The sequence below is a fragment of the Tauraco erythrolophus genome, chromosome 11 (genome assembly GCF_009769465.1).
Source record: "Tauraco erythrolophus isolate bTauEry1 chromosome 11, bTauEry1.pri, whole genome shotgun sequence".
Classification (NCBI taxonomy): Eukaryota; Metazoa; Chordata; class Aves; order Musophagiformes; family Musophagidae; genus Tauraco; species Tauraco erythrolophus.
In genome coordinates, this window is record NC_141475.1 from 1,420,969 (window position 1) to 1,439,049 (window position 18,081).

The 18,081-nt window shown below is 48.8% G+C and overlaps 2 protein-coding genes across 2 annotated transcripts in view; both read left to right on the forward strand.

The window, feature by feature from the left end:
- The window catches only part of PAK2 (p21 (RAC1) activated kinase 2), a 51,749-nt gene extending 46,753 nt beyond the window's left edge, over positions 1–4,996 (forward strand). The window contains exons 12-15 of the mRNA XM_086618097.1: positions 796–895; positions 3,385–3,581; positions 4,129–4,266; positions 4,796–4,996. Of these exons, the coding sequence (XP_086474223.1) occupies positions 796–895; positions 3,385–3,581; positions 4,129–4,266; positions 4,796–4,882 (522 nt within the window). The 3' untranslated portion in view covers positions 4,883–4,996. The remainder of the gene's footprint in view (positions 1–795; positions 896–3,384; positions 3,582–4,128; positions 4,267–4,795) is intronic.
- A 10,321-nt stretch (positions 4,997–15,317) lies between these two features.
- LOC104377467 (aquaporin-12) lies at positions 15,318–17,340 on the forward strand. The gene is made up of 3 exons (XM_009984263.2): positions 15,318–15,924; positions 16,408–16,524; positions 17,132–17,340. The coding sequence occupies exons 1-3, from the start codon at positions 15,318–15,320 to the stop codon at positions 17,311–17,313; spliced, it is 906 nt and encodes a 301-aa protein (XP_009982565.2). The 3' UTR covers positions 17,314–17,340.
- Positions 17,341–18,081: the final 741 nt, after the last annotated feature.

Sequence of the window (18,081 nt, forward strand, 5' to 3'; positions counted from 1 at the left end):
TGGAGGTGTTTTACAGCCCTCACTGGAGGAGAAGTTGCATGCGTATAAGAATGAAGTCTCACCAATTCCTGTTGGTGAGACTTCAGGCTAAAAAGCTGTCACCTAATCCCTTAAGGTTCCTCTAGAATTTGTGGGATGTACCAGAGCTAACATGGGATTTTTGGAAGCATCTCAGGTGGTGACTGGGTGATGAGGAGTTTAATTTATGGATTTTATGAATATTGAAGGCTCCAGGGTGATCTTATAGCAGCCTTCCAGTACCTAAAGGGGGCCTACAGGAAAGCTGGAGATGGGCTTTGGACAAGGGTGTGTAGTGATAAGACAAGGGGCAATGGCTTTAAACTGAAAGAGGGGAGATTTAGATTGAATATAAGGAAGAAATTTTTTCACTCAGAGGGTGGTGAGGCACTGGCACAGGTTGCCCAGAGAAGTTGTAGATGCCCCATCCCTGGAAGTGCTCAAGGCCAGGCTGGATGAGGCTTTGGGCAACCTGGTGTAGTGGAGGGTGTCCCTGCCCATGGCAGGGGGGTTGGAACTGGATGATCTTTGAGGTCCCTTCCAACCCAAACCATTTTGATTCCATGATTTGTTAAGATAGCAGAGCAACTCCATGGTTAAATGATTTTTGACCTCATGAGATCCAGAGGGTATTTTTTTAGCACAAGAGCTTCCTCTACTGGTTATTTTAAATAATACCTGTTATGTTTGTGCGCTCAGCACTGGCTGAGGGTGTAAACATTGCTTTTGAGAATTATGTTTCCATATGCTGAATATTTTGTTTTCCCTCCCATCCAGTGCTTGCAAGCCCTTGAATTCCTACATGCCAACCAGGTCATCCACAGGGACATTAAGAGTGACAACGTGCTGTTAGGAATGGATGGATCAGTTAAACTAAGTGAGTACCAGATATTTGTTTCAACGTTGTGTTTTCTCTTTCCCAGTAAACTTTGACTTGGAGAGTGTAAATTGCTAGAAGGTGAGTTGGCAGGGAATTTTGAGGTGAATTTTTATGGGATATGAGTAATCGAAATTCGCTCTGTGTTATAAAATGTATAACTCACAGGTAGCAGGTATTGAAATTGTGAGGGCCTAAGACTAAAGCTGTGAACCTGTCAGATGGGCAGGATGTTGAAGCAAATCTGTTGCCACATGAAGACGTTGGTAAAGATGAAGTAACCAGCGCCATACAGCGAAGCAAAGATGGGAATGATTGCAAGAGGAAGGTTGCAGCTAGCTGCAGTTGCTTCATTGGTCTCTTCAGGTTATCATGCCTTGCTTTTAATGTTTTGTGTAACACCCTTTCAGTAACATAATGATCGGGAAATGACAAAAGAAACTACTTGCTTTTCAGGCAGTTGTCGTGCATGCATGGGCTGGTGTCCAGTAAGTTAGTTTCTGGTGTATGCAATAAAAAAATGTGAAACCACTTGAAGAAGCTGTCAGGCCTATTGAGAGAGAGATGAATTATCTGACTTGGTATGTAGGAATGTGCAAAGCGTGAAGCGACCAAAGAGTTAAGGGATGGTGTTTTTACAGTCAGGTAGGAATTTGAAATGTCATGAGAACAGATCTCAGCAATATTGCTCAGTCTAGATGGTTTGCAGTCTCATTTGGTTGTGAGATGGAGTGTGAAGAAGGATCACGAGCAACCTGCTTTGCTCACCAGCGTTGTTGGATGCACTGCTTGCTTGCATTGCTTGAAGTGTTTGTGCACAAACTGTGTGGATTCAGAGGCTGAAAATAAGTGAATAGTTACAGTAGAGGATGTGTCCGAGGAGAGGAGGCTCAAAAATGTAAGAGCTGTTAAAGCAAAGCAGAGTGGCAAAAGGACAGGGACATAGGACATACAGCCTGTGTAAAGAAGCATTGGCCTCAGGAGGTTGGAGGAAGATGAGGAGGAAGGAGAGAGAGGAGAAAACAGGAGTCAGCTGTAAAAATGTCGTATATGAAAGGGACATACTGTCATCAGCGTCGAGCCCTTACTTGGCTGTGTCATTACAGAGCTTCTAGCAGTTGTTTAGGGTGGAGGATGGAAGAAGTTGCACCTTCCTTTCAGGCTCTTCCCCTTCTCTGGGGGAGTCTGTGCTTTTGGGAGACTGGTAACAGGAGAAGTAAGAGATACCAGTCTGCCTGTCACCACTACATACCTACACACACTCCTGAGTGGTGTGTACATCTTGCCTGTCTTTCCTTGCTATGGGCATGGTGCTGAAGGCCTCCTTGGTAGGTCAGGAGACATACCCCCCTGCTGCTTCTCTGGTGTGTTCATTGAAATAAGCTGTGCTTATTGCTCAACTCAATAAGTTGAGTGTGACACGTTGATAAAGGCCAGGAAGGGCTGGTGAGGAACTCACTGGTTGCTATAGGCTTGATTCTTTTTTTTTTTTCCTTTTCTTTTTGTTTTTTCTTCCCTTGACAATGGGGCTGGGGGCAGTTCTTTGTTCACTTGTCCTCTTGGTAAAACTTAGCACTTTTCATGACTGTAGCTCTTTTGTCCGCACTGCGTGGCATAACACTTTCACAATTGACTTGAAATTTTAAATTCTCTCTTTCTCTCTCTTTCTCTTTCTCTCTCTCAAACTTAGTGTCAATGATAAGGTAAAAATCTGTCTCCTGCCTTAGCTGTGTTCTTATTGATGCTTTACATGCCTGGGAAGTGGGAGTGCTGCAGCTGGATAAAGTAACATGATGGAACATGCATTGCTGCTGCACCCGAAGGCTATAGGAATAGGTGACTTTTCTCGTTTTCTTGAGTGTGGTTGTTCTCTTTGGTAGTTACCTTGTGGAAAGGTTTGTTTGTCCAGGTTCCTTCTGCTGAGTGGGGTAGCACTTCGCTTACCTGAAGCCTTGTTTCCATGTCTCTATCAGCTGCAGAACCTCTATTTGATGGCCAAATTGCTGTGAAGCGTTGAACTCGATAGGTGCACAAATTAAAATCTGTTTAGCAGGGCAGAAGCTGTGGTTTGTGGATTCGTGTTTTCTAGATCGGATAACATGCCATGCACAGAACACTTGCCTTCTGTGTTCTGCTTGATTACTTGGTTTTGGCTCTTACCAGTCTAGGAATCTTGAAGACTGGGCAAAATACCATTCTCCTACAGGGTAATACTTGTGTCACTTTTCCAGAGGACAAAAAGCCTTATCTTCATTCCACGGAAGTCTGTCCTGCTTAAACACCTTCAGGTTTTGTATCTGTCTTGCACGTTGGATTTTGTAGTATGGTGAATACCGTGGGGGAAAGAAAAAAAAAAAAAAAGGAGACACCCCCCAAGCCCCTCAAGTGTGGAGGGGTAAAATACACATGTAGTAATAGAGAAGTCTTCTAGGAAACCCACTTACTTGGGGTGCACCAGTTTAACTTTTGAAAATTCTGTTATCCTACAGCCGACTTTGGTTTCTGTGCTCAGATCACCCCCGAGCAGAGCAAGCGCAGCACTATGGTTGGAACTCCTTACTGGATGGCTCCTGAAGTGGTCACGCGGAAAGCTTACGGCCCGAAAGTGGATATCTGGTCTCTGGGCATCATGGCCATTGAGATGGTGGAAGGAGAACCCCCGTACCTCAACGAAAACCCCCTGAGGGTAAGAAGCCCAGATGTGGCTTGAACTGTTTGCGGGCGTTTACCATGTGAACGTTTTTAGTAATTGTTCATTCATAGTTTCTACATTAAAAAGAAAATTAAATGAAAAAAAAAAAACAACAAGCTTCAGCAGCACAAGAAAATTCCTCCAAAAGGAAAACGGCTCTCTTGAACTTGCTGTCAGCCCTTCCCTGAATTTTTCTGTTTAGAAGATGAGTACCTGCTTGCAACTAAAGCACTTTGAATTCAGTCTTCTGTGCTAGTTTAGGGAAAGTAAATCCATTAGGTTATGAAAAATGCTGCTTGTGTCAAAATCTGATATTTTCTTTGCCAAGGTGAGTAGGTGTTTGGATATTATTTTACCACTAGCAAGAATAGGTCATGACTGCCTGTAATTGTGGAGTTTTTACAGTTTTTCATCTCATCAGGGGGAGGAGAAGTAGCCTGCGGAGCCCTTTCTCGTCGAGACTCAGGGATCGCCGCTAGGCTGGTCAGTTTGACATCTTTTAAAGATTTGGCTTGATTATACGATATCCCTCGATTTACAGGCGTTATATTTGATAGCAACTAATGGCACACCAGAGCTGCAGAACCCCGAGAAACTGTCCCCGATATTCCGGGATTTCTTGAACCGATGTTTGGAGATGGATGTAGAGAAAAGAGGATCAGCCAAAGAATTGCTACAGGTAAGAACCAGCTGCTTTTTGCAGTCTGAGGGACAGAAGCCGTGAGCAAGGTCAGCCTGATAAACTGCACCGTAGGCTGGCACCCTCTTCTGTCCTGCTTTTTCTCCTGAGGACTCGAGTGGAGAGTAGTTGGTAGGAACCACAGTCATCAAAGATTGTAGTAGGCACTCCGAAATCTTTCCATCAGTGATCCGTGCCTTCGTTCTGACACTGCTAAAGCATCCAAGGATTTACAAACTTACTGTGACAGAGCCTTGAAGTCAGCAGAATGGGACTGAGAGAAGATGTTTGAGCAGGAAACCTCTTTGTAGTGAGTTGTTGCGAAAGGAAAAGCCTCGGCTCTTCTGGGATGAGTAGGAATGATCATCAGGCTTGAGGTGCTCTGGATGTGTCCCTTCAGGAGCTGGGTGTCGATAGCGTTTGCATTGCTTTTCAAACGTCGGGGTGAAAAGGGCTGTAGATACATGGGTTTTACTGGCTTGTTTAATCCATGCCTTTCCCTAATTTACTGTTTCTCTCTTCCTGGCAGCATCCCTTCTTGAAACTGGCCAAACCTCTGTCTAGCTTGACGCCACTGATCTTGGCAGCCAAAGAAGCAATGAAGAGTAACCGCTAACATTACTGCCACAGCCTTCATCCTTTTTTTTTTTTTTTTGTTTGTATTTTACAAATCTTTATAATATATGGAATTGTTACACTTTTAGGGGGAGGGGAGGGATTTTGTGGGGACGGGGAAAACGTCTGCAAAAGGGAAGAAACTCTCATCCAGAAGACACCCAAAGTAAATAGTGGTGACTCTAGCGATCCCTGTCTGGGGTCCAGAAGGAATTGAGGACTGAATTACTGGCCTTTTTTTTAAATTTTTTTTTTTTTTTAAATTTTTTGCAGACAGCCCAGAAATGCCACTTACTGTGCCCGGGGTTTTAAGGGTTTTTAACGACTTTGCTGTAACAGCTCCCATTCATTGTACCCTTCTGGGTACTTTCAATACTTGAATGACAGATTCAAGCTTTCGGAGAGCAGTACTAATGTTACCTGCTGATCTCTTTCACTCTCCTCTTCCTCCCCTCTACCAGTTTACTTTTAAATCACTCTAGTAAGCTCCCATATGACTAGGTCACAGCACGTGGGACAAATGTGAAGGTACATCTTGCCCCTTGTTTCTTTTATGGTTTAGCTCTTACTGTACTGTAGAATTGACAACTTGGCTACTTAAGAAATCGTAATGTATTGAGTTGTTTTTTGCTTTTGAAGATGAATATGGAGAGAGGGGGAAGAGAAGTATTCAGCTGTTTCTCATATGCTCTGTGGACTTTTAATCAAAGATGTGGCCTCTTTGTAGAAACTTAATGATAGGCCAAGTCTTTGGATGTCAGTTTAGGGATATGTCGGTAGGGGTCAGATACTTTATTTATGATCAAGTGATCAGCTATAGTCAGGGCAAGAAAAAAAACTTCCAGCTGTCTTCCTGTCTGCTCTGTTTTTTCCCCATTAGACTTGCTGGCCAGAAGCTTAAGGGGTTAATGTGCTTGGTGAGGTGGGTGGGTCAAAAACATGTATTGTATCTGTGCTCTGACTTGGGCTTTGGAAGTTATGCTGGTGCCTTTGACTTTTTTTATGTTACGTTTTCCCTTCTTTGTATCAAATACATTTTTGTATATGTTGTAATTTTTTTTCCCCGAGCAAATAATGCATCAGCCTATGGAGTTGTCAGAGTTTAAGCATCAAAGCTATTTTTTTCCTATTTTGTATGTGCTCCATTTGTACTAACGAAATCAGAAGAGCAAATAATCAGATCTGAGGACACTGAAGATACAAGCTTTTTAAAAATACGATTCAGACAGAAGATTATGAACACCTGGAAATGCCAAAGCACTGTTCTGAGAAGACAGAAGCTGAGAGGGGAGAACAGTGCCTTCAGATGTCCGTGGGGCCTATTTGACCAGCTAACTTGAGGCTGAGGAGATGTGATGTGTCACACCAATCCCTTCCTCGCTAAAGACGTTGTGCCAGCTAGAGTGCCTGACATCAAACATTCGGTGCAAGAAAAAGTGCCTCCCTCTGAAGGACAGTGAGCAACTTGAATTCTTGGGGTGTTACCAGGGGCAAGTGTAGAAGAGCCTGTGCCCCGGCTTCTTCTAGTGCTACAGTCTATGCATTTCAACCTCCCCAGCAGTTTAACGACGAGCCAACTCTAGTTACGATGTGCCAAACGATTCTGTTCATTTAGTGGGATTTCATTGCATTCCCAGCGGGGCAGGACCTGGGACGGGTAGGGTTATGCTTGGGTATGGACGGAGGACCCTGAATAAAAATTGTTTTGCACACTTTTACAAAGATTGCTGGCAGAAGATAGAAGTCATTTTCAGATAATTTTGGTGTTTGCGTAGCGATAGAGATAACGATGTTTTGGGGACTGGTAGCCGAGGTATGACAAAACCCAACTTCCAGCTGAGAGCAGCCGGCCGGAACAGCGGAGGCTGTTTGTGTTGGCGATGGAGGGGAAGCAGGGTGAGGGTCTCGCAGCGTCTACTGTGACCCACTAGCTTCGAGGAGACAGCGTGGTGCCAACAAGGTGCCTTGTTGTGCAGGGCGCTGCGGCGTCGCGGCGCAGCTCGCGTTCTGCTCTTCCGTGGCAGGAAAAATTTACATCGGATAACTTAACGTTAACTGCTCCATCGAAGGAATAAATCCCTCGAGCTGTAAGTGGAAGGATAGTGATGGTTTGAAATTCGAGGAGGTGTCTCATTCCGGGCAAGTGAATGGAGGTGCGTTTCCCAGGCAAAACGTGTCATGAGCCGTGGACGCCGTAATTAACGGCGATGCCCCCGGTTGGAGTGCGTCTGGCTCCCTGGTGGAATGAAGTAGCGAGGAGGCTTGGCTGAGAATAAAACCACCTGTTGTCCCGATGATTCCCTCTTTGTCCGTTGCTGGCAATGGACTTTGTGAAACTCCTTGTGCCAAGGTTAAACCGGGAGCTCTTATTTCCTTCTTTCTTCTTTATTTTCTTTTTTTTTTTTTTTTGATGGCACAATCTAGACAGTAAGATAACTTGTGATAAATTTAGGTTTCTTTAAATAGAAAAAAGCAAGAAATCATAAGGAATTTTAACTTATTAGTTCACTTTTATTGATGAATGAGGATTGTTTAAAACATACATCACAAAATTTATCCGATTTAGTCTACTTAGGAGATGATTTCCAAACTTCCAGCCATCTCGGCGCACAAAACTTGGCCCAATCCAGAAGTTACCAAAACATATCTCCGCGCTGTGTGACCTGCAGCGGTGTTTAGCTCTGAAGCTGAGACGTGCCCACATCTCCCCTTCCCCACGCAGCAGCTTTATTGTTGCATGATGAGGTTTCTTACCTCCTGCTGCCAGAAATCGGGGCCAGAGACGGAGCTGGCGGAAGAGAAGAGCCACGAGAAGGTCGCTGTGTCTTAGTTGGTTGGACATCCCTTATCTAATGATGTCAGCTGGATGTGTCTGCAAGATTAAAAAATGAGAGCTGTGTTTTTTCCCCCTAAGGAGAGCAGATTAGTGTCCTTAAGCCGTGCTGTGGGGCTCTTCCACTCTGCTGTATCGCCAGGGCGGGCAGAGGCCAGGCAGAGTTTGGGCAGGTGATGATAAGGGAAGGAATGTGTCTGGAAGCGCTGAAATTCCTGCTCCTCTCCGGGATGCCAGCGTAAGATCCCGAGTCGGATTCTCATCAGATCCGCGTGTGATGCCTACGGAGTGGAACGTACAGCGGTGCGGTTCATCGGGTGCGTGGAGCTGGGCAGCTCATGGCTGAGACGCAAGTGTGCAGGGAATGGGTGACTCCTGGGATTTGTCTCGTTAGCGTAGAATAAACCAGAGTTTTCATTAAAAGCAGCCGCGGTGCCGGGAATGTGCACTTTGACCTGCCTTAGGTGTTAAGAGGGCTAATTGTGGGCTCCCCCCAGCTCTCCGGTGCGGGGAGGTGCAAAAGGTGCGGCTAGAGAGATGGGTCCCCTCCTCAGGGGATGGTGGGTGGGCTGGGGAGGGAGCGAGGAGGTCGTTGAGGGTCTCTCCAGCTGCAGTTGAATGAATAAATGTCCCTGGTCCAGTTTTTCCCTCTGTTCCTCACGCTGTCGATGGAAATGGAAGGAGGTGCAAGCTTTCTTTTTATTTTTTGAACTGTCTTCAGATTTTAATGTTGCCTTGTGTGTAATTTAATCCCATTATGTTATTTAATTGTTACTGCAATATTAACTACTGTATTTGTTGACTTTGTTTAATAACTGTTCTTTCAGGGCTAGAAATAAACTTTTAAAAAACATTTGGGTTTTTCCCCCCCCCCCTTCCCTTATACCTTCCAAGACAAGAGTAGCTGAAAAGAGGACATGTTTGGATGTCTTAATGAGATTAACGGAATGTATTTGTTTGCAATTAAGCTTCTTACGAGTGCTTCAATTACGGTGGGTATCATTATATGCTATACCAGCCTGTCCTGTTTCTTTCAAAATTTTATTACTCACCAGTGCCTGTACCAACCTCGTGACAACTGCAAGCTCTCCTTGCCGCCACGCAAGACTGTTTTGCCTCCCGCAAAACGCTCCGGATCGCTGCTGGGCGGAGAGCAGCTCGGAAACACCCTTACACCCGCCGTGGAAGAGAGATCCTTTGCTCTTCTTGCGAAGGAAGCAAAGCAAAGACCAGCCTAATCCATCACAGCCACATCTTCCACCGTTCGTTTGCTGTAAGGTAGCCTTCTGGTAGTGACTGGTGTGGCACTGGTGGGCCAGTAAACTGCCATCGTGGCGATACGATGATGTCTCAGTAACTATTCCGACCAAAACTGCTTTATTTTGCACCGTGAACATCATCCAGTATCCTGCATATAAATATTATGGCACAGGAGCCACGGAGGAACGAGCTGACCCAATTCCTGCTTGGCAGACGCAGCTCCTGGTTCTGCGCCGTCCCCGCTGATCCGTGTTTCACCGATGGAGCCGGGTGGCGCCAGCTCGCCGAGGACTCGGGATGAGGTCGATGGTGCCTGTCGGTAGGAGACTCGCTCGTGGTTTTCATCCAAACTACAGAAACGCTGCGGCGTGCTGGTGTGGCTGCCCAGCTGAAGAAAAGGACATCTAAACGGGATCTGCTTTGGGGTTGAGAACGGTTCAGTTGCAATCCGGGTGAAGTTTCTGTCTCGGTTGTGAATGTCAAGGACTCATCGTGTCGTGCGTTTCCCGTGTGTCGTTGGGGAAATCGTCTCTTCCCCTTTCGTGCATGTTGTACGAGCTTTGCTCATACCACTGACAAAGGGAAATGAAGAAACCGCTCGTCTTCAGAAGCCTTTTCAACCAGACATGAGAATGTTGTTTTGCACAAAGCACTGTCTCTTCAGGTTAATTAATTTGTTGTAGTCTCTTTGTCTTTATATATAATTGACCCTTTATGCATTTAAACTGTTGTTCTCTAACTCTGCATTTAAGTGATTTGGCATTTAATTTATGGGGGGAAACGTTGACAGGAGGAGAGAGAAGGTCCTTAGTGGAACTTGCTCGTATATTGGTGCTTGTGCTGGTTGAAGGAGAGCAGGGTTTTGGCTGAATGTGGCTTGCACAAGTTAAAAGTTACTAGTCCTTGCTTGATAAATGCTATTAAGTCTTGTGTGAAGTTGCTCATCCCATGCCTAGACTAAAAGCAAGAGCAGCCCCATCTTTTTGGATCCCTTTTTTTCAAAGTTGGGTGTTTAAAACATTGTTCTTCAAGACAGTAAAGTTGGGGGCAACCATTTCTCTCTTTCAGGGCTGCTCTTTGGTTGCAGCATCACGTCGCAAAGCTGAGCACAATTATTCGGACTGCACCAGCGACACACTGGTTAACACCAGGATGACTGGAAACTGAAAATCAGCATCTTCATTTCTAGGTGGCGTTTTTGCAGTGGTGCCTGGAGAAAAGCGTCGGGTTTTGGTGCAATTCATGTGGCTCGTGTGTGAGCCTGCTCCCAGGGATGCAAGTTTGTCCTGTTTTCATAACTTGCATTTTGCTCTGAAGATTGTTTTTGATAAAAATAGCCATCCTCAGTCGTGTGACAAAGGGACGTGATGCTGCTGAGCTCAGCTAAATTCTGCATCTTGCTCTCCAGTTGTGTGGGGGAAGCAGGTTCTCCCAAGACCTTTTTTCCCTACTTTGAACTCCAGCCTAAGGAAGGATTTTTAAAATTTTTTTTTCTCTTGAGGCGGGGGGAAAAACCCAAACACAAGTGAGAACAGTGACTTTCTGACTGTAATTTCTCCGTGTACAGTCTGTTAGGGTAGTGCTGATGCAGCTTCTCATGCTGTTGTTCCCTCACTGCAGTAGGGATACTGCTTATTCCCGTTCCTGTCCACCAGCCAGTATCTGCAGGGGGAATATCTTCCAGCACATCGTAACTTCATTTCAAATCCTCTTTACCTGTTGACCTGATTATTGACATTTGAAGGGATTTGCCCACTGGGAAGTTAATGGTTGCTCCTTCTCTTTAGGACTCTAAAAGGCCACCAAGACTTCTGCTTTGGAGAAGATGTTTTGGGTCAGTAGAGAGGAGGATGGGACCGGAATAGCAGCCAGCGTATCTCAATGCACAGATACGTCTCAGTGCAGAGACTCGAGCTTCTGGTGTTCTCTGAAGGGCTTGTGAATAAGGAACCTGACTCACTGTGACTGCAGATGGACGGGGAGGACGCTGGTGTGCTCAGGCCATCACCACGGGATGTTCTGGAGGGGGAACAGTCAGATGCTCTTTTCCCATACTGGGTACAAGGGTGACCTTCCTAGGGACAGATGTCTCCCTTGAATTTGAGGTTTCTAGAGCCAAGGACGATCCCTCTTTGTTGTTTCTTCCTCCCAGCAAATGCTTGTTCTAAGGATGTGGATCTTTTCACGCCGCCCAATTAACTCGTGACTCTATTTGAGCCTTTTTCATCTGTCTGCCTGTGGGAGGAAACCGGCTGGCAGGTTTCTGCAACCAGCTGATAACAGGTGGCTGCTCTTGGAAAGCCCTTACCCAACCCCCTGCCCAGTCAAACTCTCCTCAAATAACCTTGCAGCTGCCTTCAGCTGTAGCTGTTACCTCTTTGTGGGCACAAATAGCGTGGTGGGGGATGGCTTGTTGGGTCATAACAGCTTTTGCTGCCCTGCAGTGTTTTTGGAGAGTGTTCATGTCACTTAACTGTGGAAATGCCAGCTTGTTCCCATCCCACGGCTGAAAAAAAAACCCAAACATTGAAAATATCTGCGTTTGGAGCTGTTGTAGTTCTTGACAGCCCTGAAAGCAAATTTGGTTTAGAAAAGGCACTGATGGTCCAGCCGCAGAAAAGCGGTTTTCAGTGGGAGTATCTGGATTTTTAGATTTGGAAACAGCCTCGTTTCTAGAAGAGCAGCTGTGCAAAACCACATGGACTCTTGAAGGAGCTTTGCCTTTGCAGTGACCTGAAGATGTTCTCCGGTGTGGAGCTTGCAGCGTGTCCCCTTCCGCTCTCGGCACTGACGGGAGTTAGGAAACGAGCCGCTGGCACCTGTCACTGGCCTTATTTCATCCCATAATTATCCTCACAACCAACAGCTTCCAGCTCCTCTCTCCGGCCTGGGTTCAGTGTCCCACAATTACAGGATGTGCCGTGGGCACATGGACGGGAAATAGGTTTTTAAAGGCTTCTGAACGCGCTTTTAAAACACTGGCAAAGGCGAAGGGGAAGATCGGTTCCAGTGGGAGGGAAGAGATGTTGGGATTTTATTATTTTTTCCCCAGTTTTACCATGGGTGTCACAGTGTTTTCCATGTCACAGCTGTGTTTGGAGGAAGGGAACGAGAACGCGCTTGCCTTGTAGGCATTAGAACGTACGCGGCAGCTTTCTCTCGTGAGAGGAGGTAGAAAAATTAGCGTAAGGGGGATGCGTTGACCTCCTTTTTTGTGTTGATCTGGATGGGTTCTGTTCAACGGCTGAGATGGTCTCCAGAGGGCACCTGTCCCAAAGCTCTCACCTGCTCTATCAAAACCCTCTGTTGAAACCAAGGTTCAAATGCTGGTAGGAGGGATTGAGACGAGGGACGGGAGGATCTGTGATGTTCCTGCGTCCCGTGAGCCACCGGTGCTCTCCCAGGGGCTTGGTTTGGGCCGGTGTCGCTGGGTCCTCGTGAAGTTTTGGGTTGGAAGATGCGAGTTTGAGAAAGGCCAAAGTAGGGTGAGATGGAAGGAAACTGGTTGGGTCGTGATGTTGGTTTTGTGGTGGTCCAGGTGATGAGCAGCTTCGTCTGACCGACGCGTTGCCACTGCCAGAAGTGAGTTTTCATGAGGTCAAAAATACTATTTTTCTGAGTCTTCTAAAGTGTGTTTCATCTTCCGTTATCCACGGAAGGTCGTTTGCTCATTTGAGGCAGAAGATGCACGCTCCTCTTGCCTTCTGGAGAGAGAAACGGGTTAAAAATGGTAAAATTGTGGTAGGTTTTGAGGCAGGCCAGCCAAAACAGGGCAGTTCTGGTGGGGAGGAGGAGAGGGCTTGGGCGATGGGCTGTTGGCAGCGTGATCCCTCTCCCTGTTCGGGCTGGGCAAGGTTTCTAAAGCAAGTGCTGTGGTCACCGACGACCAGGTACATTCCCAAAACCACCCTCGGGTGGGCACTTGGTGATGGCAACGACTGCAGGAACGAAGCTGAAAGGAAGGAGAGTGTTAGAGGAGGAGATGGTGAGGCTGGCCGTGACCTTCACAAACATCTCCAGAATGCCCTACCAAAATATCGCGTTTCTTTTCCACTGTGCCAAGGGCTATAGGGAGAGAGGCCGAGTGGCTCCGACCCCTTCCAAGCGTACGCTCCTGGTTTCCATGGGTTGGTCTGTGTTGCTGTAGCCAGCTTGAACTCTAAGTGCCTCATCCCCAGCTCAAGCATGCTCCAAACCCGTGTCTCCTGGCAATTTCTGTTATAAATGACTGGGGGGGGGGAGGAGGGAATAAAATGGCATTAATAAAAGCTGTTGGCTCCTCACAGGTGCCTGAAGCTGCTGACGGGGCGGTGAGAGGAGCCCGTGTTGCCCACCGGCACTGCCTGCGCAAGGGTGTGGGACCGGGCTTTGCCCTGGGCATGGAGAACCAGGCAGGGCAGCCCTGATGCCCAGCGGCTGTTTCATGTTACGTCCCACTGCTTGTTCCCATGATAGCAGGGCACGGTCTGGGCACGTGTGTTGTTGCAGCATGCTGGTGATGAAGGAGATGCTGTTCCAACTCCAGTGATGGGAAGTGTGGGTTCAAGGTGGTGTAATTGCTGCTACAGAGCAGGGAAGTGACCTAGAAGACATAAAATCATGGAATGGTTTGGGTTGGAAGGGACCTCAAAGATCATCTAGTTCCAACCCCCCTGCCATGGGCAGGGACACCTTCCACTACACCAGGTTGCCCAAAGCCTCATCCAACCTGGCCTTGAACACTACCAGGGATGGGGCAGCCACAGCTTCTCTGGGCAACCTGTGCCAGTGCCTCACCACCCTCTGAGTGAAAAATTTCTTCCTTAGATCTAGTGGGAATCTCCCCTCTTTCAGTTTAAAGCCATTGCCCCATGTCCTGTCACTACAGGCCCTTGCCCAAAGCCCCTCTCCAGCTTTCCTGTAGCCCCTTTAGGTACTGGGAGGTGCTGGAAGGTCTCCCCGGAGCCTTCTCTTCTCCAGGCTGAACAGCCCCAACTCTCTCAGCCTGTCTCCAGAGCAGAGGTGCTCCAGCCCTTGGATCATCTTTGTGGCCTCCTCTGGACCTGCTCCAGCAGCTCCATGTCCTGATGTTGGGGACCCCAGAGCTGAACGCAGCACTGCAGGGGGGTCTCAGGAGAGCAGAGCAGAGGGGCAGAATCCCCTCCCTCGCCCTGCTGCCCACGCTGCTTTGGATGCAGCCCAGGACACAGTTGGCTTTCTGGGCTGCCAGCGCACGGTGCCGGCTCATGTTGAACTTCTCATCCACCAGCACCCCCAAGTCCTTCTCCTCAGGGCTGCTCTCCATCCATTCTCCGCCCAGCCTGTGCTTGGGATTGCCCCAACCCATCCGGAGGGTGAATTTTTTATGCTCTCTTAACCATGAGTCCCTGGTAGCAGGACATTATCCACCCCAATCCACCCTTCCTGCCATGGCCTGCACTCCTCCTGCGCTTTCCATTGCTCACCATCCCCTTTATTCCTGCAGGCCCTCAGTGGTGGGAGGCCGAGGGTCCCCAGTGACCTGGAGGGGCTGGGGCAGAGGATGCAATTGATGGAGCTGACGAGGCTGTTGACTTCATCGTGTATTCAAAGGTGTAACCTGAATGCATTTAGATGGTGTGGCTTTCACAAGTCAGGTGATGACAACACCATGGGGTGGTTTTGGGGGAACTGGGAAAGATCCTGTCCCTGATACATGTGTTACCAGCAGGAGCTGAAATGTCACTGATGCTAAAATGCCACCTGCAGACCAATGGCACGTGCAATTGGTGCCACCAACAAACGAGGTGAGGTCTTACTCAAGCCAAGGTTAGGAAGCAGTGAGCAAGCTGGGCTTTCAAATTGGCCAAAGATGGACTTTGCTGTGGCTTAGAGTGGCTCTGCCCTGGAGGAACGTGAACGCCCTGCGTGGGTTGCTGGCTTTCTGAGTCCCCTCATGTCCCAGGCTTTGGGGTTGGGGGAGTGAGTTACATTTTATGGGGCCAAGTAGAAACAAAATGAAGGTGTCCTGGTTTCAGCTGGGACAGAAGAAGGTTTTTGCTCCTCTGGGAGACCTGAGCAGCTGCGGGAAGCTGCTGCAGGCTCTCAGATGTGAATGCTGGGGGTTGAGCCGTGGAGATAACAGCGGGACCTGCTTGCTGGGAAAACCAACTTGTCGGCTGATGCAGCTGCAGGTGAGTCCATCGGCTCCCCGTGGCAGCAGGCGTCGCTCCGCAGAGGAGAGGGCAACACGTGCGGCGTTTCCCAAGCCTGTCGGGCTGTGCCACGTCTGCTTACCTGTGGCTTCATAAAGAGGAGGTGCAGAAGCTCTCCCTGCTCCTTCCCAGGGTTCACTCTCGTCTTTCCTGACAGCACAGCCTTTGCTATGGCTGGCCTGAACGTCTCCATTGCTTTCTTTTTCCTGGTTATTGGGGTGTGCCAGGCCCTCAGGTGGCTTTCCAAGAGGCTTCTGTCTCCTGGAGCATACGTCTGCCTTGCCAGAGAACTTGCTGGCTCGCTGCAGTTGTGCACGAGCTGCCTTGAGCTGAGGATGCTGGCGGAGATCGGCATGTGGGGCGGTGGCTTTGGCCCAGACGTGGTCCTGACTCTGCTCTTCCTCCTCTTCGTGCTTCACGGCGCTTCTTTCGATGGAGCATCCGCCAACCCGACCGTCTCTCTCCAGGAGTTCCTGCTCCTCGAGTCCAACCTCGCAGCCACTGCTGCCAAGCTGCTGGCCCAGGGTGCGGGCACAGGGATGGGCTGGGCTGTCACCAAGCTCTACTGGTCCTGGGAGCTGACTCATTTCCACCTCATCCAGAACCTGATAGCGTCAGAGTGCAGCTCCTCCATCCACACGTCTCTGCACCACGCCACCTTTGTGGAAGGCACCTGCTCTTTTCTTCTCCACCTTGTCCTTCTCAAGTTGCGACAGAGTTGCCCAATGTACCAGGTCCCTGCCCTGGCTGCGACTGTCACCTTCCTGACCTACACAGGTGAGCAACACCTGCCCTTTTCTAAGTCATTTAGAAAAAAAACTGATTTGGGAGGAGAAACGGTCCCTTATTCATCATCCAGGACTTGAGAGATGATTACCAAAATGTTTGTTTTCCACTTGTTTTTGGGGGAATGTTCATTTTGGGATGAAGATGGCAGTTTAGGATACTTAGGCAGCAGGTGAAATGTCAGTATGTGAGAAGCTATAGCTTGCCCCAAGACTGGGAGCCCTGTCGTTGAACGTCCCCTCGGTCCTGCACTGAGCTCTTCTGCTTCCCGTAAAGCTCAGGGCAACAAGGGTGGGATTTCCCCATGGGCTACTATTACACAGTCCAAAGATGTAGCTGCTGGAGCTGGGCAGCAGAGATGCTCCCAGATCCTCCTGGCAGGCAGGAGGGATCGTGGGTCTCCTGGTCCAGCTCTTTGTTGGTCTTCCAAAGGAGCCAAGCAAGACTGATGGCCATGCTTCTCTTCCCACACAGCCGAACAGTTCACGGGGGCCTTCTTCAACCCTGCTCTGGCCATGGCCACCACCTTCCGCTGCTCGGGGAACAGCTTTTGGGATTACATCCAGGTTTACTGGCTGGGGCCCCTCGCAGGTGAGATCTGCCCGGGAGGTACCGAGGGGCAGGAGTTGGGATGGGGGAGATGGGCGAGGCAGAAACGCTGGGGATAACACCAGCTGCTCCTGGAAAAGGGCTGAACTTGGGTCTGGCCGGTGACAAGTGTCCTGTTCTGTCCCCTTTCCCTGTCACTCAAGTCATTCCTTTGCTCTTCATTGTTTTTAACCCAATTTCTACATGAGATAGAGGTAAAACTCTCCCCCAAGCCAAAGTTTGGGGGAGATGAGACATAAATGTTCTAAGGCAATGATGGGCTGAGCTACTATTGAGGTTGTCCACAGCTTCAGGATGACCATGGAGAACTGGATATGTGCCACCTGGAATGCAGAGAGCGGGAAAAGGACATTGCTGGTGTGATTTATGGCCCTTTTGGGTCAAAACAAGCCGCACTACTATACTAAGGACACAATGGTTAAATTTGCTTTAAAGTAATTCAGCGAGGGGCTTTTGGATGCTGTCAGTGGGGACTTCAGTGGTGCTGAGCTGCGGTTTGGTCGTGGTCGTGGCAAGGGCCTGAAGATCACGGCTCAGCCGTGGAGATGCCCGCTGCAGCACATGGAAGGGGTCCGTGCTCTCATTTCAGGGATGCTCGCTGCCCTCCTGCTGTACCAAGGCAACATCCCACGGCTCTTCTGCAAAAACCTCCTCTACAGCCAGAAGAGCAAATACAAGATACCCAAGGCAAGGGTGGTGGCACACGTGGAGGGCGAGGAACCGCGGCGGAAGAGGAAAGGGGAGAAGAACGACTCTGAGCCTCATGCCTGAGCCACGGGTGGGGGCCAAGGGGGTCCCTGCAGCCCCTCTCCTGGGAGCGGGTTTCCGACGCGGAGGATCCCGCTGCTCATCCCGTTCGGTCCCTACCACAGGGTGAGATTTTATTGGAAAGCGTTGCAAAGGCATCGGCCAAGCTGGCCTTGCAGGACACCTGAATCCCTGAGCTCCTTTGGGAATTAGCTTTGAAAATCTCCCTGGAGAGCCTGAGATGTTTCAAGCCTGCATCGCTCGCTCGGTGGCGGGGGGCAAAAAACTTACACTTTTGCATGAATTGCTGGTTGTTTTGTACTGCCAGGAAGCTTACAGAAAGTCAGGACCATTCCGTGGGTGGGCTTGAGCAACTCCAAGGTTATTGCACCGTGCAACGCTTGAAATAACGGGACTGGGTCTCTTGCAGCCGTAAAAACAAAGCATAAAGCGGTAACAGCCTTGGAAACTTGGGATGAGGAGGAAGCAAGCTTTGATCTTTTGAGTTACTAAATGGGTACTGGTCCAAAATTGGTGGTTTTTGAGTTAAACTGAGGTCCTTGAATTGCACAGGCTGAACTTGGCAGTTCTTGGAGAGGAATTAAAAATGCTCCAGGGCGAGGGAGGTCGCTGGCCACGGGAGCCCCTGCTCCTCTGTGGTCACGGTGCTTGACCTGGGTTCCATGTGCTTGTAAAGCATCAAGAAATGGTGCACAAAGTGTCTGTGGCTAAAAAACGAGACCCAGGCAGCTGGCACGCAGCCGGTGCGGGCGAGCGAGTGCATCCCTGGGC

What these genes read in the sequence shown, in the direction of transcription:
- LOC104377467 (XM_009984263.2), top strand. Translation starts at nt 15,318, where the DNA reads ATGGCTGGCCTGAACGTCTCCATTGCTTTCTTTTTCCTGGTTATTGGG. An exon ending in CACCTTCCTGACCTACACAG is followed by an intron (nt 15,925 to 16,407) that starts GTGAGCAACACC and finishes CTTCCCACACAG; the next exon opens with CCGAACAGTTCACGGGGGCC. An exon ending in CTGGCTGGGGCCCCTCGCAG is followed by an intron (nt 16,525 to 17,131) that starts GTGAGATCTGCC and finishes CTCTCATTTCAG; the next exon opens with GGATGCTCGCTGCCCTCCTG.